At 42.1% G+C, this 25,991-nt stretch overlaps 1 protein-coding gene across 4 annotated transcripts in view; it reads right to left on the bottom strand.

The window, feature by feature from the left end:
* Nucleotides 1-25,991, bottom strand: part of LIMCH1 (LIM and calponin homology domains 1) — a 183,350-nt gene that overhangs the window by 6,859 nt on the left and 150,500 nt on the right. For 3 of the 4 annotated variants that reach the window (XM_076336171.1, XM_076336174.1, XM_076336175.1), the window contains 12 exons: nt 18,016-18,109; nt 15,419-15,591; nt 14,642-14,747; nt 12,573-12,601; nt 11,467-11,550; nt 9,727-9,819; nt 8,663-8,767; nt 7,137-7,273; nt 6,219-6,340; nt 4,276-4,399; nt 2,808-2,894; nt 219-327 (listed from right to left, as the gene is read on the bottom strand). In XM_076336171.1, the coding sequence (XP_076192286.1) occupies nt 219-327; nt 2,808-2,894; nt 4,276-4,399; nt 6,219-6,340; nt 7,137-7,273; nt 8,663-8,767; nt 9,727-9,819; nt 11,467-11,550; nt 12,573-12,601; nt 14,642-14,747; nt 15,419-15,591; nt 18,016-18,109 (1,263 nt within the window). The remainder of the gene's footprint in view (nt 1-218; nt 328-2,807; nt 2,895-4,275; nt 4,400-6,218; nt 6,341-7,136; nt 7,274-8,662; nt 8,768-9,726; nt 9,820-11,466; nt 11,551-12,572; nt 12,602-14,641; nt 14,748-15,418; nt 15,592-18,015; nt 18,110-25,991) is intronic. The other variant, XM_076336173.1, reaches the window with a different exon arrangement.

Raw genomic sequence — 25,991 nt, 5'->3', positions numbered from 1 at the left:
GCTTGCTAAATCACATGTTTTAGTCCAATTAACATGTCTGACAACGAAATAACACATTAGCTGCATTACTTCCACTTCTCTACACACACACACATACAGAACAAACACGTGAATCCCTTGGTCCTCTCATTTTCAATTTCACATCTACAGCCCTCAATATACTCTCTCCTCACACTGTGCATGATTTGAGATTTTTCTTAATAAAACAAGAAACATACCCTGAAGCACTGAATATGGAAATAAAGACCAAGCGTTTCAATAATCATGGCAGCTCCTTTCCCAAGAGGAAGCCCACAGGTAGAACAAAGCTTCTTTCCGCTAACAGACCTAGGAGACAAACATGACTTTAAGAAAACAGAAGAGCAAATGATGCTAAAATGCAGCCAAATGTTTACACAGGTTTATGGAGAGGGACAGGATGGGAGGAGGGAGCACTGGCAGGTGTCACATAAATACACATTGACCCTTCAACCATCTTGCTGATCAGCCTGCACACCTACCTCGCAGACAAGCAAGCAGAGGACTTAAAATGCTCGAATGCACAGCAGCTCAGATCCATTTCCCTGCCAGTCTGCTGTGCTAGATTGAGGGAGATGCAAGGCTCTTAACAGAGACCCAGATGCCAGGGAATGATACCTGTGGATTACCTAGACCCAGTCAATGCCACAGCAATCAAAGCAGATATTCACACAAACTATCCGAGTCAGACTCCCAGCCTGGAAATTTTTCAATTTGTTTGCAAATAGGTTTGCTTACTGCAAGTCAGAAGGCAGGGATGCTGCTCTTACACCCAAATAAGCTGGCAAAGTCAACAGTAGAAGCATAACTGCAGTAGCACAGACCAGGCATCAGGCACTTGCTAACTAATTTTAGTCTATGCTGCTGCACCTACATGCCTGTTAGTACTCCAACTAGTTGGAGTAAAGCTGAAATCAGATCTCCATCCGCAACGCAAAACTACTTCAACTCTCTCCTTAAGCTTCAGTCCATTTACTAGACCTTTCTAGTAAATCAGCTGTTTGAGGAGAGTGGGGTGAGGGACTGGAGCCCCAGGAATAACTGGTACCCTTTTTCATAATGGTTTTAATGGCAGTGCAGGTGCACACTTCTATGTGTTTCATGCTCTTCCCTTCGCACCTGTCTGCCAGCCTGCCAGAACTGATGTTTGTCTAGCAAGATGAACTTGAGACCAAAAGGGATCCTTTGGCATTATGCGTCATCCATGGTTTTTTCAGCCAGGGCTGAAACCAGGAGAGAAACTTTGGGATACTTCATGAGTTTTGAAAAGACGGTTTGATGAAATTGTACACAGATAAGCAAGTTTATAGTATCTTGCTTTATGGTTTTGGTGCAACAACATAATAAGCCACCAACAAAGACAGATCTGGACTGCATCATGATTAAAAAGCCATTTAAAAAAAAAAAAAAGAAAAAAAAAGAGAGACAGAAGCAGCAGAAAGACTCATCACAATGAGAAAACTGTCTTTGCTTCCATCTAATCTCTGTCACTCCTGAGCCCATCATTCTTTATCCCACCATGTACACTGACAGCACAGGCACATCACTGTCTTGTTGCTTTAGTCTCACTATTCCTTTTAGAATAACTTCCCTGGTTTCTTCTCCTCCACTACAACCTTAAGCCTTCTGCTCACATCCCTCTGTGTTATTCTTGAGTCCACCTTTGTTTTCACTTCTTCTCCACTATCAAGAGTTATTACAAGGACAAGTTAAAGTGTTGGATCAAAGAATAAAGTGCTTTGGGAAATTTTTTAAGAGAAGTTTTCTCATCTTTTAGTGGAACAACGAATTACGTCCCATTCATTGTTTCCAGAACTAAGATTTATTTCAGGAAGAGATCTTGGAAAAGGGCCTCAGATCAGGATATAGCTGCTAAATAATATGAAGTAGCTATGACGACTAGCTACACGTAGCAAGAAATGATCTGCAATCCCACCAAAACTGCAGTTACAATTAGAAAAAACAGAAGAAATTGTTCGCATAAAAAAATCCTAATAGTTTCATGTCAATGCAAATGGCACTGGAAGGAGGCCTTTGCTATCGAACGTGAAGAAAAATGTTATTTAAATAGAACAAAAACTTGCTATGTTTTCTGTGCTGCATTACTTTACCCTGTTTAATAAGCCAACTGATTTTAATACACCTCAAGTCATCAGTGATTCTATCAGGCTACAGTTAACATTTATTTAGAGTTCGTACACATATCTCACTGAAAGCTGCATTCAGCTCAATATCTCATTGCCTGAGAGAATCAAATCTCCAGGAGATTAGCACAAATGTAAAAAAATTAAAAAAAACCCCAAACCCACAAAAAAACCAGAAAAAAGCAAAATGTGTTTCAAGTTTGGAAATTAAGGGAAGGATTTCTTTTTAAATCAGCAAGTGTTGAAATGTGTCAGCCAGTGACAACATCTAGCGCATACCTTGCTCCTGAGCATGTGACTATTCACAGTGAAGACAACATCCTTTGGCTTAAATGCTCTGAACTCACACTTTACTGCTTACTTTGGCTGGGGCTTATATTATCCCATTTAAATTTTATTGAAATTTCAATGATCAAGCAGAGTCCTACAGCTGCTTTCTGAACTGTGTTATTTGAAAACATAACAATACTGCTGAAGTAGGCAAGAAATATGGGAGAGGGACCTATGTGTTTATTTCGTGGACGGTTATGAATTGCAACATTTAGAAGAATTAACAGTGCATCCACATAATACTAATGTGATTTACACTGCGGCAGTTCACCAGTGACTACAAGATGTATTTGGACTGCAGAATTCCTTATTGACCTTTTGTACCTGTTGGGTGACTGACTCGGAGCAGCAGGAGAGCAGGGAGATGATGGCCCAGATTGGAAGTTCTCATGATAGCCTGCCCTAAAATACATGAGAGAAAATGCATTACTATAGCTGAAGAACAACTAAAACCAGTGGGTTTGTACTGAGAAATTCCAGCTGATTAAATTCCAGCAGGATTCCCAGCTCTAAAATTTTATCTAAGGAAAACAAGGTATAAATTTGCTGTCCACTGCCATTTTGATACAATGAAAAATAGCACACATTTGAGTCTTGGTCTGCTTGCTATTGCTCAATCAGATAACTCACAAGATAATCAGCCATGTGCAGACTCCTACCCACATATCAACCCAACATAGCTCACGCCATGACGAAGGAGGGTTAAGCCAAGGCACACCACCTTGTACTCTCTGTTCCTCAGGGGATGTGCACAGAAGCAGGCTGGTAGAGCAGATGTGGGGCTGTTGATGGAGGGTCTGTGCCCTTTACTGAGTAAAAAGGAAGCTACCAACACTGAAAAGTGGTTTATTCTTATTTGTGCCCATGCTACCCTGCAAGAATTTGGTGAGAAAAACGATGGATGGTTTTTGTTATCAGAAATCGTAGGATCGATTCAACCTCTCACTGCTTAAAGCTGTTTATAGATTAAATAACAATTTTCTCAAACACACACTAGCAGTTTGTTATGAGGAATAGGTAATCAAACCTCAATCTGCAATAGTTTTGAGTGGATACAAGCTTCATAGACTTAACACATATCTTGCAAGAGACTGTGTTCATATATATGCTAATGAAAACAGATGTTCCTTTCTCATTACAGAGATACACTTTTTGCAAATATTAGGTAAACATATCCCTTGCTTACTGAAAGAACTGGTGTTACTTTTTAGTAATGCTCACTCAAAAACACAAGGCAAAGCATCAGATAAGAAAAAAACCTCACCAACTTTATAGCAGAAAGAAAATACTAATCTCTATGTATCTTCTTTTAAAAGCCATAACCCTTAAAGAACTAGAAAATAGCAACCAATGCGTGTTTAGAAGCTGGGGAATGAAGCTCTCCGATACCAACTTCAAAGAGGCAGACTTCTCCTGGTATTCCCACCCTGATATTTAGCCACTTGCTAGCTATTGATGTTTGTCTTCGGGAATTAAAACAAGTGAAGCACATGAACAGTTATGCAGATAACTGTTTAAAGACCTAAGGAGAAAGAGGACAGAGAATGGCAAGCAGGAGGTGTCCTCCCTTGTGAAACTAGTTACTGGGGTACCCGTAATGAGAAATGAAGTGAGTAAGTTAGCAGTCTTGGTGGGAAAGCCAGGAATCAGAGATGTCTGCATCTCTGGATGCAGGACTGCCCATGAAACTTAACGGATAAAGAATGCTGAGTAGGAATGTAAGGGAGAACAGAGTGAGCAGGACTTCTCAACCTCTGCAATAATCTTTATTTTATGGTCTCACCTCCTCGTTTCTCCTGCGGAGCTCGGCTGTTGTCCCGCACTCTGGCTCAGGAATGGTCTCTGCCGAATGTCCTCTGCACGATGTGGGGACTGCTTTGTCAGCAACTGCTGATTCCAGGAGACGTCTACAATGAGAGGTGGGGAAATCTCAATACTTGTGATAAAATGCTTTTGTCAATACTTATAGACCAGCATAGCTTGTGGGCACACCATAAAGAAGACACGAGATGTACTGTTACTTAAAAGTAAGTTCTCAGAAACCCCACACAAAGTCAGAGACAGGCTCTGCTGCACCAGAAGACCTCTGTGTGACAACATCCCCTTGAATTACCTTTGCATACACATGACCTAGCCTGCTGCTGAATCTCAGTTTCTGAAGGGGGAAAGGGAGAGGTCAAACAGCTGTCCATGAATAGCACTTGGGAAAAGAAAGTACTTCTGTCCTCAGGAAGGAAGCACCAGAGAGACAGAAACTTCCCATGGTGCCTGGGGATCCAAACTTCTCAATATCAAGAGTTAAGAGGAAGGCGGTGTAGTCACTGCTCTCCATAAGCCTACTGATAAACAGACTTCTTCCCTTGTAATTTCCTTCTGCGTTTCAGATGGCTGCACAAGGCTCAGTGACAATAACAGCCTCCCAGCAATAGGCAATGATCTGTGATGCCCAGGCAGCCGACCATCCCATCTTTGAGACAGAGCACACTACCTGGATCCTTCCAGATGAATTTTGTGGCTCGCAGGTTGGGGAGGGCCTTACCCTGTTGTGCACCAACTAGCTGGTTTAGAGGAGAAGAAAAACTTCAATGGGGCCTACGAAAAGCCTGTTACCTATTTTTAGTATCAAGACCAAAAAAATCCTAGTCCTGACTATTTAGGGACTTAAGGAGAGAGCAAGGATGCGATATGTTAAGGGGCAAGAAAGAAGCTGTCAGAATATTTGTAAGGGACCAAGTTGTTGAAAAGAGAACCTAGAAAAAAAGCCTGATTAGCAGAAGTTGTTAAAAATTATCAAATCTTTGAAGTTTGTTTAATCACTACTACAAATCCACAAGGATGGATTGCTGGGCAATATCTTCTGTTTACTTTATTTGATAAACCTTTATCAAAGCACTAAGAATACAATAAAATTGTGGACAGGGAAAGCAAACCTGCTAAGTTTAACAAATTGAATTTGCATTTGGAGCAAGTAATAACACTGAAACCTTTTCTATACCTAGTCGTTTCATTTTTTAGAATCATCAATTTTGATGCTAAACTGAAAACAAAAATCTAAAACTCAATTTCAAAATCTTTAGTCCTACTTATTTACTCTCCACTGTTCACTTGCATTAGATAATGATGCTAAATTAGTGAATTTGCCTTTTTTTTAGGGTGACCCTGTTGACTTGGGTAATGCTTTGGGGAAATTCCTTCATTCAAAACACATCAATATTTATGGCAGCTTAAAAAAATCTATTAATTTCTAATGACAAAATTGAGACAGGTGTCACTTTAGACTTGGCTTGAAATGGTTACACATCACAAGTAGTGATTTTTACTGAACTGAAATGGTCATAAAGAATCTAATTAGCCATCAAAACACAAAAAGAAGTGTTGGAAATATGCTCTCTGTAACAAGATAAATCCTATATGTACGTAAGAGTATGTAAAAGATGGAAGATAACTGTGTTTAATTACTACTGTGAACATGCAGGCCTATAAACGAGATTCCTACCTGCAGCTGAAATGTTCATCTCTGATGAAAACAAGATTTTAAATTTCACCTTAACATATTTATCTTTGCTAACAGAAAATAACTTTTGAATCTGAGACATTCAAATTTTGAAGATATATGTGTACTGTTAATTTCCAAAATTCTTTGAGTTAGATTTCAAGCCACTGTATATACCTGCGAGATTTCTATTTGGAAAAGAATACATGCGTATGAAGAGTCTTGACTCTCACCCTGAGTCAACGGCAGATTCAGCCTGGCAGGCGAGCTGTGCTCCATCTCTGGCACCTGGTGCTCCTGTTCACCTCCTTTCAAGATACCCATCTCCGGGTGTCCTGAGAGCACTTTATTTCCACTGCCAATAAAAATAAGTCACATTGTATAAATAATGCTGGGAAAAATGCCACCTAAAATATAATGGCAAAATTATACTTTTGTATATCAGTCTATTTTTTGCAACAAGATTTTTGTTACTGTGTCAGCAATGACAAAACAATGAGGATAAACTGTCATGAATTAACAAGTCTCCAAACATGCCAAGTCTTCCTACTTCCCTCACACACTGCCACTTACATGCCCTAAAGATCATTCTGGATTTGTGGAAAATGGCTTCTTTGCCAGAGAAACACCTTTTCTTAGTGTTCTCTATCCAGTGTTCAGCATCATCAGATGCTTCTCGTCTTTGTGAAAGCTGTTATTAGCAGTTGGGCAAAGGCTAGGACTTTGAACACCATCTGGCAAGTTCGGGTACGGCACTTTGAGATAGCCAGGCAATCTCACACAGATTCTGAATGAAAATAGCTACTGCTCCTTTATTCCTCCAAATGGCTCGTGAAACTTGTACGCGAGACACGGTGCAGTGCCACACAGAGCTGCCCGAGCTATCTAAGCTCTGATCTGGTTGATGTGACAGCCTTTCAGCAAAGCCATATACTGAAAAGGCGACCCTTCTGATATGCAAAACTAGCACTGCACATTGCCATATATGCGTAAGCCTGCGGCAAGGGAATATTGATCAGGATATATTATACCTATCACCAGGCCACCAGATGCTGATGCTCCAGCATTAATCACGGGCAGATGTGACATCCCAGAACTCTACAGAACACAAAGCTCCACAGGGCTAAGAAATGCTTAGGCTCGATCCATACCTCCTCTTTTCTTGCCAGAGTTCATTTTCCTTGCTTTTCGGAGATGGTATACTGTCCTGCTCCCAGAGCAACTTTTTCTGCCTTGTAACTTCTTTTTGTTTGACTTCCTCTGGAGAGCTGTTTGAATCAGTTGTGTTCTAGAAGACAGCAGGGGAGGGAACAAGGAGCTTCACTTGAATTCGGCATCAGCACACGCATGAAAAAAGCACAGGCTGCCCCCAGATATATCGTGTTGACACACCTTATTATCATAAATAACATCTCACATTATACAGTGGAATCATTTGACCTTGGTAAGGCTAACTCTGGATTTAACAAAGACTTCAGCTAAAACAATCAACTAATTGTATTAAATTGAGCACGAAACAAAAAAGTGCGGGACTGACCAATGATGAGATGGTGTTCAGGATGACAAAATAGAACTTGCCACTACATATTTTTGGCAGAAATCCTTGAATGACTTTGAGAGTCTAGACAGTCTCCCATTGGACTTGGAAGGACTTTGTGAGGGACCTCAGCTTCTTGACTCTGCCAGGAGGCAGAGCATTTCTCACATGCTCTGGGCATTCTCAAATGGCAACACCGGTACTACTTCCAAAATGGTACTGGAGTGGGTCATACCTGACTGGTGGAGCTTCAGTAAGCCATGGCATGAGATCCTTCATTTCTGGGTGCAGGCACTGCCCTGAATGTGGCATAAGCAACCCCATTCAGGAAGTTACCCCTACACATGCATGTGGGCAAAGGGCCATTGCTGATGCCCCTGCACAGGGATGAGTGATAAGAGGGGGTAGGAAGGGTGAGAGGAGAACCAGAGGATACAGTACTCTTAATCCTGGAGTTGAATGGAAAAAGGCAGATGTCTTCTTTGGTGTGGGTGCCTTAGGCAGGAGAAAATTAAGGCTGGGAATCCCACATTTATTCTACTGATCTCACCTGGGGTGTCATTCTCTGATCTCCAGCAAACACTTATTTAATTAGATGCTAGATGCATCGAGTTGACCATTTTGTGCTGCATAAGCCAAAAGAGAGTAGAGAGTGAAAATTCCTCCGTTCTTTTGCTGCTTTCTAGGAGGGATGGTGGGAGAGAAAAGGAAGAAAAGTGGGGAGGCAGGATTCAGTCTCATCTCAGATATACTTACAGAACTGTCTTACACTCAAGATTTTGGATGCAGAGAAATCACTTCAGGTTTTATTGGCTTTGAGAAGGTAGTTAAAACAAATAGTAAACGGGTGACTGTTTTTTGACAGCACCAGTTAAAGAAGAGAAGCAGCTGCAAAGAGCGGAATTATCACCCTCTGTTCTAGCCCAAAATAGGATGGCAGCAGTTTGCTTGGGAGTATGGCTCTTCAGTTGTAAAAATATCCAAGCTACAGCACACTGAGGTATCACCAGCTATGGAGAGGATCCAGGGAATACTCTTACTCTTACTGTTCCCAGACTTTGTTAGCCTTTAGTGAAGAATGAAACTTTGCACTGAAGATAGCTTAGTCTTTATTGCCTTACTAATCCATGAGAAACTCACCGCTGTCTTGTTTCCTTCAGTGGTAGAGGAAGAGGAGGAGAGGAGCTCAGCAGAGTTTGAAGAAACAATGAATGGAACTACAGTATCCTCAATTATCTTACGTTCCTAAAAAAAAAAGAGGATCAGGAGAGAGCAGGGGTTAAAAATACAGAATGTCAACTATAAGCTTAAAAAGTAGAATCATAAAGTTTGGCTACACGCTCACATTTAGATGGCTAGGTAAGGACCTGTGGTACCAAGAGTAACGGTAACACTTCAATTTTTAATTTGCTTCAAGGTTTTGCACTCCCTTTCCTTTCATCATTACCATCTTTGAGATGGGATGTCCAAAACTGGAAAGAATATTCCACTTGGGATGGCACCACTGTTTCTCAAAACACCAGTCTATTAAATTTCATATAAAAATATGGTACGTGAGAAACAACTTCTGAAAGTTGAAAAAAAAATTTCTTGTTCAGATCACAAGTATGGCCCTCAAGCACAGATGATAAGACATCAATTTGCATAATGTACTACTAGTCAAACTGAAAACATAAATATTTTCCAATTTCCTGCAATAATGACCCACATACAACAGAAGAAAACCACTGTCTTCTATACTGTTAATATTCTACAGCTGCAAGCTTTGAACGTTTCCTGTGAATTTTTTTTGAAAAACAAGGCCAGTTTACAAAACATCTACATGATCAAGCCCAAGGTAGACAACAATTTCATCTGGAGTTCCACCAAGTCCAAACACTAAGTATACGCCAAAATGCACAAGGCTCTGCCCCCGGAGGGAAGTCTGAGCATGCCCAGACACAGCCATACTGACTCACCCTGACTTGCACAGCAATTAGACACCTCCACCTATGTGGAGGTTCTGAGGATACCTGTCTAAATATTTAAATATTTTTCCTCAGTGCCTATGGTAGTGTTTAAGAGAAACAATCCTCCTGAGAATTCAGCCTTGAGAAGAAGGCTTTTCATTAATTAATCTAGGTACGGCATTTTTTTAGTTACGTAAGTGGGTGCATTTAAATACAAAAAAAGTCAATAACAACCTCCTCCTCTCAGCCTTATACCTCCTCATAGTATCTACGCTCCTCCTCTTCAACTTCTCTCTGGGCCTTTTCCCATTCCTCTTTCAGCTTGTCCTGCTCCTTCTGATACTTCTCCTGTAAGAGGATACAGATACAGGTAAATTCAGAGCATTCTGCATTTGGAGTAAATTCTGTAGTATCTCCGCAGTGAAAATGAACCTGCTAAGAGTGGTTTAATCAGAAATAGGTTGAAATAGGAAGATAAAAATCTGAAACATCCATGGGTGTCAAAAAAAGCTTCTTTTCCTCCTCTCCCCACTTGTTTCTCGCACTTACATTTAACACCTTCAAACCATGAGAAACTTTTAACATACTAGAAGTTTAATTTGTTAGCAGTTTTTAAATCTTTGGTCAGAAATGAAATTTATGCTCAACAATTTCAATAATTCCTTGTTTATTATACAGTATTAAGAGTTCCAAAAAGCTATCACACACCCCAAAACACTTGGGCATGGATTTTACGTTAATAACTTCAGCAAAGTAGCATATAAACAAGCAGGTTTTACAGATACTGGTACTAATTTAAGAGAGATGCCAGTACAATTTAATGAATGATGAATACCTGTGCAAGTTTAAAAGACAAATAAATAATGTGTAAAGGTTTGAAGAGGGCCAGCTTATAATTAGCTAAAAGTAGTTTATTTTCCTCCTTGATGGAACTATTTCTTGAGAATTGTTTTCACATAGTTTTGCATGAAAAATTATCTCAAAGAGATCTTTAAAATTGTTTGATAGAACTGGTTTGAATATGGGGAAGAACAGTGACTTCCATATCCCTTTCACACCAGTTCCAACTTCTGTTCAGATTAGAAACCACATCTGCCTAATCCAGAAGAGATATATTCACTATTGAGAGAACACACACATATGCCAGAAAAATTACGATGAGAATTTTACACCATTTTAAGAGGAAACAACCATATTAGCTAAAAAGAAATAATCTTAATAAAGCAGTAGAGAGACACACAAGTCATTCTCAAAAGATGAAAAGACTCCAATTTATTATTCTCCATCCTCTGACAGTTGTTTGCTCTCCTGTTACATGGAGGAAAGATATGATTTCTTTGGGACCAAACCTAATCACAGTTTCAAAAGACACTACTGACTGACAGGGAAATTCAAGTTCTCAAGGCCACTGCGCTTCTCCCAACTAGGACACAAAACCAGACCTTTTACAGCTTATTCTACCACTAGGCAAAACCAGTGGTTGTTTTGAGGGGGTTTCCCCCCTCACAAAAAGACCCCAAGCCCTTCGTGTCCAAATTTAGCTTGACATTTTCCAAGAAGAACCTGTGAACAAAGCAGAAGTCTACAAAAATCTATTATGACCGTCGTTTTAAAAAAGAGTTGCATAGGTGTCAGGGCCAGCAAAATACTAGTCTCGAGAAAAAGGCTCCAAGTAATTAAGTCTCACAGTCTATGCTCAACATAGTTTAAATATAGTTGAGGATCAACATTTGGTTTAACTCCGCACTAGCACGCAGAACTAAGTCCTTTCGGTCTTTCCACGGAGCGGGGAAGGGAGATGTTAAGAGTGCCCGAACCACAGAGAACGTGTGTGTATGCTCATGTTCTTATTCATCTGCTACAGAATTCGCTCAAGCATCCACAGATGGATGTCTCTTCTTCATGGAAGACATGACATGAAATGCCCAACTTTTGTCCAAAGGGACAATGCAACAGCTGAGCCACACAGCCGAAGAAATGTAGTTTCTTCCTTACCTGAAGCAAGCGTTCTTGCTCATGCTGCCACCTTTCCTGACGCTTTCGCTCTTCTTCTGGATCCCAGGACCAGAAATTGAAACGCTTGTGTAGAGGAAAGCCAAGCTATTAGACTTTAACACTGTACTTCACAAGGCTACCAAGAAAGCTGCACTTCATCTGGCCCACCCTGGCAGCCAACGTTAAAATGGGAAATTAAGAACTAGATTATGGTTCTCTCAGCAGATAATATTCTTAGCTTCATTGACACTTGGGATTGCCCACAGGTATCCAAATGATAAAATAATCATTTGGTTTGCAAAGAAAGGCTCGGAAAACTTCAACTGGAGGGGGAAAAAAAAGGAAAAAGATCTTAAAGAAAGCTCTAAGCAGCAATGAACAGGGATACCTGCAGGTACTCAAATTTAAAGAAAATCTCTATTTTTCTTTCCTATAATCTTCTGCACAACATGCAAAGCGATTTGTAAAATATATTCTCTCATTTCATATGGCTGCCAGCACAACAGCCTATAGCCTTGTTTTAAATTTTTATCCATAAGGAAATAAAATCTCAGGCTTCAGTAAGGATCCCATTACATGATACATTTACATGTCTAAAATCCTTATAATCAAGGGCAATTGTAGACACTTGATGTCATATTCCTTTCCACTAAGAGTTGTATTAGAATCTGATAGGAAGAGATTATGTCTATTTTTACGTGGCAAACAGAATATGAAATACTGTGTACTTTAGTGTAGCATTTGTGGTGGGTTTTTTTCTTTTTTTTCTGCATTGGGGAGACAGTAGAATTGTGGTCTCTAATTTCTATGCATTTAAAGTAGAATGGATAACTTGGAGTTACATATTATTTTGAGATTATGATGCTTTAGTGGTTCCAGCAAACCAGTACTGTATAGCTAGCATTCCTTCCGGACTAGGGAAGAACACAAAAATTCCAGATTCAGACCAGGTCTTGATTTGGGTTGTATTTTTTCCTCTCTCATGTCCATGAGAAAAAAACCCTCTTATTCTGATTTGGGGATGTTACAAGACAGTTTGCATAAAAAAATCACTTTTGCTAAACACATATCTCTTAAACAAACAACGATGCAAAAAAGGTACTCACATTTGATTTGTCACCACTATCAGAATCAGCTATTAAAAAAAAACAGAAAAAGGAAAAATTAAATTTAAACACAGCAAAATGTGCGTAGCCTGCAATTAAAGCTACATTGTATCTGTATAAAAAAGCTTCATGTTAGTTTCCTATTTGCTCCCACAACCAAATGCAAGGATGAATCACAAGCAAATAAACCAGAGAAACAGATTACACCCATCACCAACAAAACTACTTTTTATCTGGCTATAGAGGAGCACAATATTAACTAACATTAGGTTCTACTCTACCACTAGCTAATGCCATCTACTTCTGGCCACAGACGTTAGCAGTGTTCAGACTCTGAGTGTTACCTACTTTGATTTACTTTTCCCTTCGTGATTCAGTGCAAGGAAGGAAAAAGCACAGCAAAGCTAAAAGGATGGACTACACTATTCAAGAGTCACAGTTATGAAGAGAACCATTGCCATTTTCTATTCAAATGTCTTTGAATTAGGCTGATTTAAAGAAATTAAGGAAAAGGTATTTATTAGGCAAGTGATTTCATTTGGGTGCCTGAAACCAGAGCATCACAACAACGTGCAACCCAACAGCTCTCTGTCAACTGTGCAGCAGGAATAGACACTTTCTACGAAAGCGAGAGGTAGAACAAGTCCCCGTGATCATCAGCTTTCACCCCAGCCCCACGTCCAAAGACTCCTACGACTGGAGGCAGCAGAAGGGCTGAAGCTGGTCTTAGCTCCGCATTTACCTGACTGCGAGAAAAACTGTGAGCGCCGCCAGTTGTTGCGAACCCTAAGCGGAACCGCAGCCCCACGGGGCGGCTCTGCAGGCAACGGCACGGAGACAAAATAAGAAACACAGCGTGGTCAAAGGTGATGATGGACTCTCAGACCCCAGCCACCTCGGCCACAAGAAGGATTTTGACTACAATCGCTTTGGCCCATCGCAGCTAGTTTACAACGGACCTGCAGATCATATGGACTGCCCGTATATAAATGCTACTGTTGTAACATGGCACCTGACCTTACATGGGAGCTCTAGTAAACTAATGCTAGTCAAGGGCAGCCACTCCTTCCAGTCTTTGCATGGTGCTCACATTCATTCCTATTGCAGATACACATTTTAAAGGATTATGTGATCCTTTCAGTGCTTTATGTGCTGCGAACACTAGAGAGCAGCCAAGTGTTTCAGCATCACTCAGAAAATAGGTGAGACCTACAATCCGAACTTGATGTTCGGATTGATTCGTGCCTAACATAAAATGATGCTGTTCTCAAAGCCTGTTTGGAAAGCACCCCCCGCACTTAAAACAAGTGAGACTTCTATTCCTTTTCAGACAATCCTGTTTTCCAGAGTGGATCACCTTCAGTAGTTTCAATCTTGAAAACACTAGGATAATCAGTATACTACCTATACATAAACTAACAACCTAGTAAGTTCTCAGGGGGAAGAAAACTTCAGATGATTTTTTTCTCTCTCTTTCTTTCACAATACCTACATATATGCATCTCTAAAATCAATATAAAATCAAACTACTAAACATTATCAATCTCAAGCACAACTTTGTCGTGAAGGCAAAAAAAAAAAAAAGTTCTGCTTTGCAAGAACTCGTGATGGGCACACGTCAAATTGAGGGATGTGGCCAGATACACGTATTGTTCATCTATGAAAAGGAGCTCCACATGAGCAGCTGAGTGCCGAATTTATCTCCAGAAGTTTTTACTGTGAGATAAAACCAATTGCTAAGCCATTTTCATCTGTGAGCAGCGGTACTAATAAAATACAATACTCACTGATATAATACAGCTTTTATTGCTAGGCCAGGTAAGTGCAAGATAGGGCTCTCCCTGCCCCCCTCTATTGTGTCACAATTCTGCTGTTGTGTTTAAGGGGAACAGCCAGAAGAGTCCTTTGCATCACAGAAGCCACACTACCAATATCAGTCAGATGCAACTAGAAAAGAACCATTTTAGCTCCAAAACCCTCCAGGTTGTTGATTAGGCACTTCTCCCTGAACACCACACACACATATCCAGTTACTGTCCAGCTGAGTTCTCCAAATGCTGTTTGCTCACCTTGTAGACCAGAATTCTGCAGAGTAACTTGGCTGGTCTCGGGTAGTTTCTTTAAAAATGGCAATACTACACTCCCCTCTTGTTCCAGGGCTTTTGGTTTCATCACCTGTTCAGACATTTGGGAGCAGAAAACAGCATTCAAAAATCAGCAGGTTCAATCAAAGGTTAACTTAAACCCTTTCTACTTATTTTCTGAATCAACATTATCAAAGATGAAGCCTCTATCTCCGGAATTACAACATGGAGTTGCAGTACTGAAGTCCTGGAAACAACCGGTAGCTGTTTGTTGTTGACATTCACACTGCCCTGCACACCAAAACTGATCCTAACCCAGGACCAACATCTAACTTACCTGACAGAACAGTATGGTTGTGGCCATTTGTTACCTCTGCCACCACCTGCACTTGTTCAGCACTTCAAGAGGATTAAGAGGGTAAGCTCCACTGTCTACACCTTCTGGATACTCTGCCCTCCCAACACGCGGTGGGACTGGGGTTTGCAGGTTAAGTTCTACTTTCTGCTCCAGCCAGTTTACAGGTTCAAATGCTACAAGCAGACACTGGGGAGTTCCTTTGGAGGGGGAACTCTCTGATGACCATAGGATTTGGCACAGAAACCATCCTCCAGGGTCATTCCCTGGCAGATCGTTTTGAATGAACTCCTGAAGTGACGTTATATAGAGAAAAATACCAATTTGCACAATAAACATTTCCGTGTGAGAACTTTCTTCTTTTTTAATTTTGTTTTCCACTCCCTCTCTTTCTTGCCCATACGTACCTCCGGTGCAGCAGGAAGCTCTGCTTCCTTCTGCTGCTCCATTTCAGGTTTCTTCACATCTTTCTCACTTGAAGCAGCTTCCTCTGAAGGGAACGGACTGGGAAGAAATTCTAATCTCTTCACAACAGGGCTGGCACAAGCTGCAGTTGACTTGAATTGGTTTTGATCTGAACCTAATCCACACATACAAGAAATAATGTTGCAAGGTTAAGACATTTTTTCAAATAAAATGTAGACCTATTTCTTACAATCCGATTTCTTACTGGATATACCGTGAGCCCATAAACTGTATGTTTCGAAAAAATAATCTTTCTTCAACACAGGTAAAATTAATCTCTCAGAGAAGACAAGGCTTTAAGGGTGAAATTCACCTGACAAAAATGTAGGTGCTTACACTTAACTTGGGCATCATGGGACACCCTTCATCGTCAACGAAGACAGAGAGGCAGTTCTTGGGGAAGAGTCACCCAAACTATTTGGGTGACTGACTATTTCAGACACTCCTCTTCGGCTGAGATGAGCTGTAACCTACAATGTGCCTACTGAGCTATAATCTCTTTACTGAAGTTGTGTGATGAATCCTATCTTAAGATGCTACCCAGACAAGTAGCTTATCACAATTAACATGGTCTCACTGTCAGCACTGGAGGATATTCCAGCTTGCCTGTTTCCACTAAACCAGGGCAGTCAAGCATCAGACAGCAAACAAATTGTGCTAACAGGAAGCCTTGGACTGGAATAACCTAGTTGTCATTCAGTTCTTAAAAAAACCCACCAAGTTGATGCTGGTTTATGGGAGAAGGGACCAGGAGTGCACAGGCCTATAGCTGAGGACTGTGTCAGCTAAACTACTGTCAGCTGGTACGACCACTGGAAGCAGAGCAGTTTCCAGCATCCCAGGCAGTGCACAAGCACCCAGACATCTCTCTCTAACCTCCTAAAACAGAATCTCAGCTTCAGATCCTGCCCCGTCTCCAACCACAGCAGCAGCTTCCAAATGTACCTTGTTGACAGGCTAGGAGAGTGAGCTAAGAAAGAGATGCACCCCAAGGCTCCACTAAGAACCTGCATGCGGGCAGAGACAAGAGTTGGTCCTGCTGCCAGGCAGATGCACACCACTTTGGAGCAGCTCCCACACCATTAGTGGCATAGGGGTCACAGCATGGAAGTATCTGGCTTGTACTGAACAGCAGAGGAGGTTGCTTATTCTACAAGAAGGTGTCAGTTTGGATCACATCTATCCCTACAAAGCAGACATAATGAAAACCCATGTTCCTTTACCATTTCAATTTTTGCAATGCTACCTCAGTTTTCCTTGCCAGCCAATATTAAACTTTGCTATCAATACTTGAAGTTTAGCATTTCTCACAGGTGTGGAGCCTAACACAAGGTAGCTTTGTGATTTGTAGACAAGTATCACCAGCTCATCACTGCTGACTCGAGAGGAGAGTTTGGTTGGTTCACCACAAGATTGCAGCTTCTACATTACCTGCCAGGTGCAATTCAAGATTGTTAACCTCTGCGCTTTGGCATCTATGAGCCAAAGTAATTAAGTCAGCTGATGAGTCCTTGCTAACAGCCCATGTGCTTCAGAGTCTTGCAGCACATCAAGAAAAGGCTGGATATGCTTCTCATCTTGGGGGAATGGTACCCCACTGATATTTGAGGGCAAAGCTCAATTGTTTGTCACATTTATCCCCAACAAAGAGGAGCACTATGCTTATATACCAATTACAGCCAGAGGTCTCATTTAAACACCTACTTCAAATAGTACTTTTTACTTACCCATACCAAGCTGAACTTTGATAGACCCATTTTAAAAAATGAGCAACAAAAAAACCCCATGAACTTAGTATGACAGCAGGCATTAGATAAAATGCCTACTCAAAGGTAACGTTTCAGAAAAACCCTTATAAGGAAAATAGCTTCAAATTTTACCAGCAAATTCCTTTCCCCAGATTAGGAATCATGCATAAAGGCTTTAAAGCAGAAAATCAGGAGTGTGCACAATACTGTCCATTTAAAGCCCCTACGAGGACTGAAGTGCCCCTTCTTATTCTCCTTCCCCATTTCTTAATGTCTTGGGGAAAAAAAAAGTGTTAAACAGAAGCTATTACTGACTGATAGTTTCTGCCCTGATTGCTTTCTGGTTACAGCATGCTGTGGCACCAGCTTTTCACACACAAACGGCAAAGCAGACAACTCACATCCCAAGCAACGTGCAGCCAGGTGTGTCATTTCAACCACAGAATGACAGAACAGCCCAGGTTGGAAGGGACCTCGAAAGATCATCTGGTCCCACCTTTCGTGGCAAAGGGAGCCTGGATGAGATTATCTAGCACCCTGTTCAGTCACACCTTCAAAACCTCCAGCCATGGGGACTCCACCATATCCCCGGGTAGGTTGTTGCACTGAATGATCATCCTTACTGTAAAAAATGTCTTTCTTATGTCAAGATATCTGATATCTTCTGCATTTTCTAATAAACCCTCTTGGTGCCGCTGCAGATGCACTTATCAGACTCCTGCTGCAGGCTGGGCCTAAACCCCAGCCCGGGGTGGGCAAGGGCAGGGGCGAGGGCAGCAGCAACAACCCACCTGGGCACGGGCACACCGGGCTCACAGGTCCTGCACTTCCAGGGCTAGCCTCGACCTGTTTGCTGGCAGCTCTATCTGCTTCCACCGGTGAGGCCTGCAGAGAATAATGCAGTAGAAACACAGTGAGTACAGTGGAAATAAAAGCATGTGTTAATTCCTCAAGGCAGTACTTGCTGCTTCTTTGTAATGTGTTTGAACCAGACTGGTTCAGAGCTCAGCAGGGAGCTGGGGAGTACGTTTCAGAGCAGTACGTGCCACTCGGGTGGTCAATCACTGGGCTTTAATCTCCTTTTCAAACTGTTCATCAGCAACCATCATGCAGTTGGTTTGGAATAGCTCCTACAAGCTTTTAAAATTGTAGGATATCTTGGATTGTGTTAGCTGGAGATAAGCATACATTTCACCCCTAGTTTCCTCTTCCAGAATAACACAAAAACGTATGCATTAGTGAATACATAGCACATACTAGGGTTTGAAAAGTGGCAAAGTAATTAAATACTTCCTTTATTTCACGGTTGTCTAAACAATCCGTTATCTGAAGGGAAAAGCCAGAGTCAGTATTAAAGGTAATGAAATACTTGAAACACTATTAAGACAGGACTGAAAAAATATGGTGAGAGCATATCGAGCCAATAATCCAAATCCCTTTGAAAAGCCAGCTTCCTGACACAGGACAAGGCTGTTGCAGAGTTAAAACCACACTGTCAAAACAAGGGTAGCGCTTCAGCTGATCTGTTTAGCAGCTTCCACCATATATCTGCTTTCCCAGTAGGCAAATCAAGAAAAATCTGCAGCAAACCGATCAGCCGCTGCACAGTGCTTCTAATGCATGAAAGATCTAGAAAATGGCACATTCAACAGAGGAAAATAAAAAAAGCAGACTACTTTTAGAAATAAAAAGTAACATATTTCAGAAGTAGTCTATTGTAGACTCACTTTCCTGTCCTTCTCCCACCCCTCTATCTTATTAACAGCTGCAAGGGAGGAAATCTGATTAAATTTCCTCTTTTCTGGGGGCAGGATTCAGACATCCATGTTCTGCACGGATCCTGTTTCCCACCCCCACAGACCCACATGAGCCTACAGCCCCTCATCCGTCCATGCCCCATGGAGAGCAGACCTGGGCTCTCACAGCTCAGTCATCAGGGATGTCCGCTGGCAGTGCCAACAGGACACCAACGCCTGTGGACACACTTTGGCTCCAGAGAGCTTTGCTGTTGGCAGTGCTTGGGAATCCCTGCCTCTCTTCTCTTTGGAAGGAGGCATACTCTGGAGAGAGGCAGGGAACATGTCTGGGAAGATGCCCTGGGAAGAAATGGTGGGGACCGGTGTGGGGCTGTGGCCCGGGGCAGCAACGTGGGCAAGCCCAGCAGGCAGTGAGCAGTGCCGGGAACAACAGGAGCCCCCGGCTGCCAAGGGCTGTGCTGCCACTTGCAGCAGGACAGGTGCCAGATCACAGCCATGAGCCTCTAGAAGTGGCAGTACGTCTCCTCTGGTGCCTGCTGGGGCTGGCTACTCGCTGCCCTCCCCACCGCCTGGTGCTTTCCACTGCACCCTCACCTCCGCCCACCCAAATCCTCCACCCCAGGCAAGGCATGGGGACACATAGAATCATAAAATCATAGAATCATTTAGGTTGGAAAAGACCCTTAAGATCATCGAGTCCAACCATAAACCTAACACTGCCAAGTCCACCACTAAACCATGTCCCTAAGCATCACATCTACACGTCTTTTAAATACCTTCGGGGATGGTGACTTAACCACTTCCCTGGGCAGCCTGTTCCAATGCTTCAAAACCCTTTCGGTGAAGAAATTTTTCCTAATATCCAATCTAAACCTCCCCTGGTACAACTTGAGGCTGTTTCCTCTCATCCTATCACTTGTAGGGAGAAGAGACCGACACCCACCTCGCTACAACCTCCTTTCAGGTAGTTGCAGAGAGCGATGAGGTCTCCCCTCAGCCTCCTTTTCTCCAGACTAAACCACCCCAGTTCCCTCAGCTGCTCCTCACAGGACTTGTTCTCTAGGCCCTTCACCAACTTTGTTGCTCTTCTTTGGACACATCCCCCTCTGCCTAAAAGCGGTTCTCAAACTGGACGAGGCAGAGGGTGAAATACACACTCCAAAAAGGCAGCATGGAAAATTTGAGGACCTCCTCTCTGCCATGTCCACCTGTAAGCGCGCCTATACCAAGAGCAAACAAGGCACGAAGCTCCCCCTCTATACACACTCCAAGGAGGGACAGTCACTGGAGATGAGGCACAGGCCCCAGAGAAATGTTCCAAAGACTGCAAGTCCTGTGCCCCAGAGATTTGCCCCTTGCCATTCTGTTGCTCTTTTCTCCCCTATAACCCACCTCTCCCTTCCCCAGTCCATCTTGATGCCAGCCTGTGTTTCAGTGAGAGCTTTCTCACTGAAAGCCCAGCAGAACACTGCAACTGAAGAAAATGTCTCCTTCAGCCTCAGTTCTGGCTCCTGACATGACAGCAGCCAGGGGAGAAGCTACTGGAAACCCCTCCCGACCTTGCTCAATGCAGAAGTAAGTATTTCTTTTCTCCATCAGGACAGCCAGGCAGCAGAACAGGCTGCCCAGACAGGCTGTGCCATCTCTGTCCTTTGAGGTTTTCAAGACTTGAATGGTCAAACCCTTAGCAACCCAGTCTGATCTCATGCCTGATCCTTTGAGCCTTTGCCTTTGAGCAGAAGACTCAGAGACCTACAACCTGAATTATTCTGTCATTCTACAAACCTCTGTAAAACCTAAACAAATGGCTATTATCGAGAGCTCAGGGTTTGCCCTAAACAAGGTAGATTTTAACTGGAAAAGCAAGAGGCACCTACCTGACAACTCTACCCACTGCTCCAAAGCATAAGCCCTTCCAAAGAAATTGTTGCAAATGTAAATAATTAATGTTTATATTGTTATTATTTTTGGTAAAGCAATGGAACTCACCCTCCACTCTCAAAAAGCAACTCTCCAAATGGGGGAAAAAAAAAAAAAAAGAAATCCAGCTTTAATTTCAACCTCAGAGGCTTTAGAACTATAAACAGTGATAAACTGGGGCTGATACAAAAAGTGTTAAACAGCGTTACACACACCCAGGTAAGTCAAGTGCCGATGGCATCTGGAGCTGGGGAAAGAGCACAGCCACACTGGCCTCTCAGAGGGTTTAAAAAACTCAGCAAATGCACAGACATGACGTACTTTTATCACTTCTGGGTCTAGAGTTACTTCGAGAACCTCAACATGGTGCTGTGTCATGTAGCTATCCTGCACAAGTGCAATAACTAAATCTACCCATAACCTATATCCAGGAGGTTGAACCAGGTATAGACATAGATGCTATTTATAGAAGTTCTTTCAAAGAGGAGTAAAAAAAAAAAAAAAAAAAAAAAAAAAAAGAGCTACTACTTGCTGCAGGAAAATTGAATTTTGCAATGGCATGCTGCAGAAGTTCTGTTCCTGCTCACGAGACTTGACTCTTCCTCCTCCCTCTGCTGAGCAATTAAATGCTAGCGACATACAGCTAAAAATATAAAACTGATTAGTAAGTAATTTATAAAAAAAATTAAGTCAACTTCACTGGGGAACTCTCTCATTCCCAGTATATCTAATTCTATTTATAATACCAATATCCACAGATATATGATACATTTAAGAAAATTCTTGTACTGATACAGCCGATAAAATGTCTTTTCTACCACAGACTATCATCATTCACTTTTCATAAATATTTTGTAATCAAATGATGATGTTATCACTGAACATGAAAAAGGCATACAAGCATTTCATTGTACCTAAGAGGATCATATTTTGACATGGACACTGAAAAACCGAACAACTTGGCGAGCGACATTTCTGAGGTGTTTCAGAGGAGCTCTCACGCTTTGGGATGAAGGACCAGACCCACACAGCCTCTTGGCACCACCCCGCTGCAGTCACATGCGTTCGTGTGGGCAGAGGTGTCATTTTGCAGGACCACAGAGCCACTCCATACGCTGGCTCTGCTGGAGGTGCCTACGAGGGAAGGTCACACAACACCTGCTGGTCCACCGCCTCAGGCAATGAAGCCTTCAAGGGAAGTAGGAAAAACCTTGCTGTGTAGGGGCCGTGGTTATCTCTGCCCCCAGATCCAGGCGGGTGTGAAGACTCTGTCTCGTTAACTCCCGAAAACTGAAGAATGCTGTCTACTTGGACTGGTGTTTTTATTACCCCATGCACCTAGCTACCCAGGAGTTAAAGTGAACTTCCCCATTTAGGATTTAGGAGCCTTAGTCCATGATGGAAAGTTAAATACCGTGACTGCAGGTGCAGTTATGAGCACATCAGTAACAGAGAACAAAGCAACACCTCAGTTCTGCTAACCAAGGTATCCATTTAACAAAGACACAAGCACAGCTGACTATATAGTGTTATCAAACACCTACTAGGCATGAAAATAACTTAGTTCAGTTTGTGGCAGACAGAATTTTTATCCCATAAACTAGGATATCAGTCCAAGTGTTTCTTTAATTAAGACCATACAAGCCAGAAATAGCCACATTGCCTATTGCTGTGGCAGAACCTTACATCCTTACAAAACCCTAAAAATAAAATAACTAGGAACTCCTAAAACACAGAACATCACAACTACTACAAGAATTCAAACTCCAAAGGAAGTTACAGTAGAACTTTATTAACCCTTATTGGAAATTAAATCAAAACGTAGGTCAGGTAACACTACTTGTACACAAAATCACATGAAATATCGTTACTGTATTTTCTATGAAAACATGACAAAACAAGCTGTCTGGAACCAGTGAGAATGTAGGTATTGGGAAGAATCAGGTTAGAACCACAGTTTAAATTCTGTAAAATCACTCCGAAATGAAATTGGCTGCAGTGTCAATAGCCACATGTAGAAATTGCCTGACACATCTTTCAAACTTCTGTGACTAAAATTGTACACGTATCATTGACTTTAGAATTTTCATACGATGATTTCCTCATCAAAGCTAGCGTTTTCTGTTGTTGTGAGTTGTAACGGTGGCATGACCTTGGGCTGCCACAGCTAAGTGCCTTGCATGCTAGGCCAGTATAGTACTACAGCCAGAACGCTGCTCTGACATGTTAAGTCATCTGCCTCATCTGGCAGCTATGTAATGCTATACTCAGGCCAGCTATTACAATCAAAGATCAGGGTGGATCAGTAATTGACAGAGAAGCCTTGAAAGTGTTGCAAGAAATAGTGTTAAGTATTCCTGCTAGTCATTTTTCTAGAGTTATTACTGCTCAATTGGGATGTAAAATAAGCTCCTGTCACTCATAGACACTGAAAAGTGCATGGGTGTCTGGAGGATGGGAGACACAGACGCTAGATTCGTAACCACATCCTGAGCAGAGTTCCCTTCTAGCTGCTTTGAAGCTTTGCTGCTCTCACTTCTCATCCTAAACCTTCTTCCCTTCAGGTAGTCCAGCCCTCCACCCACCTTCCCATGTGTGGTTCAAGGCAAAGCTGTCAATCTGGAACAGATGTACTTACTCTACAAGTGTTTCTTGTAATGAATCAAAGAACAAAGACTTGTCCTACCAGATATGTACAAATCAGGATTTCAACCCTGCTCTCCTGTAGCTTGGCCAACAATCCTCAACCACAAGAAAGCTTATACTTTAATCTCAGTTCAATCAGGGGATTTTTGAAGATGAAGGAGAGTGTTACTTGGATATAGAAAAAAAGTTTATTTTATGCCAAGCATGCAGTGAGTAGAAATGGACAAGTTTAAGCTAGCTAGTGAAAAATTAAAAGAAAGCCAAAATCTCTCCCCACCATCACCACCTCGCCCTGATCTTTTTAAAGTTGCTGTCTATATATTTTTTTTTTTTTTGGTTGATCAGAGCAAGGCTATAATTAGAGCTATAACAAGCCAATAATTTCTAAACGCTCATACAAAGATTGGTAAAATAGTGTGATGTTACTCACTGACAAATTAACCCTCCTACACTAAAATCTGCACAAATATTGTTTTAAAACAAAACATTTACTTTGCCAACTTCTGATTCAAAGAGCTAGAGGATACAACTTCTCAGCATTTGTAATGTGCCTAATTGTTCTGTATAATGGAAAGAAAACACGACCTAATGGCTGACAGGTAGGACTGGGGTGAGGAGATGATTCTCATGTTATTGCCGGCATTGGCACTGACTGATCAGTCAGTCTTTGGGCCTTTGCCCCAGTTTTTCCAGCTGCAATAAGAGAGGTGTGCTTTACCTACTGCCTCTCTTAGCAGCACATCGCTCCACAAACACCAGTGGGATATTTTCATCCTGCTTATAGGCCAAATTTATCCTTTCTAGCCTTAAATCATAAGGAAAATTTCATAAGCTACTTTTAGTAAAGGTAAGGCTTTTGTAAAATTCCCCCCCCCCCAATCTAAGTACTCTACCTATACACTACAGACACAAGTATAGTTTCTTGATAATATTTTTCTTTACCGTCCTTCCCACCTGCTGCAGCTTTTTGCATCTCATTTCATAGATTTAGGCAGGAGTTACCTATGTTTCCCAGTCAGTCTCTGATTGCCAATCATTATTTGATTCACATACAGAGGGGGTTCTCTATCAAAAAGACAACCGACACTGAGGTCTCACCCATATGAAATGATCCCTGCATTTCTCTAGCTCCCCAAAAACCTCAATCATATTAGCATTTTAAGTGGTGCAACTTGACTAAACCGTTTTCCAAACTTCAGACCAAAAGAGCTGTTGAAATACAGCTGCACAGCATCTTCCCATACTGCAGACGACGCCTGAGGCCAGCCGGACAGATTTAGAGCAGGGCTACAGAGCTTCAAAGGGAAGCCTGCCAGGCGGAGAGAAGACAGGACTAGTCCATTTGACAACTGAACTGAAACAGCAGGGGAGCAGCCATAAGAGGGATGGAGGAGGAGGAAGGGGCATGCAAAGAACAGGAAGAGAATCAGAAGGGGAGGACAGGAGGGCCAAAGGTAACGCATCTATGAAAAGGAATATATACTTCACAAAAGAGACTTGGGGCAGAAATGAATGAATAAAATACAAACCCAAAACAAATCTCAGAGCAACTAGAGGGGGAAAACCCCCTAGAAACAGCATCTCAACAGGCAGAGGAAATAGTGCCTGTGAATCTTATTCAAAGCCTGGGAAGGACATAGCTAACAAGAACTATATCAATAAAGGAAAGTATACAAATAAAGGCAGTGAAAGCAAGTTTAGAAAAGGCTTTGAAAACATGCTCAATTTGTAAAAGTTTTCTCAAGGCAAAAGAAATGTAGTCATTTCTTCCATTCCAGACAGCTCTGCTTCTTCATCTCAGCTACTTTTCTATCCCTGTTTCTGTCATCTTCTCCTCCTCTCCTAAAAATTCAGTAGGGTTAAGCATCAGACAAAAACTATAGCCCTGGTTTCTCCTTGCAGGAGGTGCTACAGCGGCAGCTTCAGAAGGCTTTCTTACTTCCAAGAATGTGTAGCTTGGAAGCCCCATCCTGCTGGGGAAGAAAGCAAACCCCTTCTTCCCCTCTGGAGGGCTCGCAGTGACAGCTAGAGTTATTCAGCATCCTACTGAGCAAGAGGCCACGTTTTATGAGGCGTGGGACAAGCCCAGGAGGCTCTTTTCTTTCCTAATTTGGATTCCCAACCTTCCGAGGAGGGGTTATACCTTCAGAGAGGAGTTTAGCATTTCGGACACTGCAGATGCAGGCTGACGTTGTGTCTGTCCAGAAACCGAAGTAAAATAGGTACAGGGAGAAGGCTGAGTGAAGTGAGTCCAGCGTAGCTGCCCGATTCTTGCAGATAAGGCCCCAGACCAATTGCATCCATATTGAGCTGCCTATCGCAGTGCTGGTCTGTGCCCCAACACACACAGTAAAGAAGTCAAGCATCAGTACCATGCCCCATCTCTGTAACCTGGCATCTAAGCCCTTCCCATCCATGAACCAGGGCACTCCTGTATGCTCAAT

Source organism: Aptenodytes patagonicus, chromosome 4, assembly GCF_965638725.1.
Source record: "Aptenodytes patagonicus chromosome 4, bAptPat1.pri.cur, whole genome shotgun sequence".
NCBI lineage: Eukaryota > Metazoa > Chordata > Aves > Sphenisciformes > Spheniscidae > Aptenodytes > Aptenodytes patagonicus.
The sequence above is the reverse complement of the archived record's forward strand: the minus strand, read 5'-3'. Positions and strand labels throughout refer to the sequence as shown.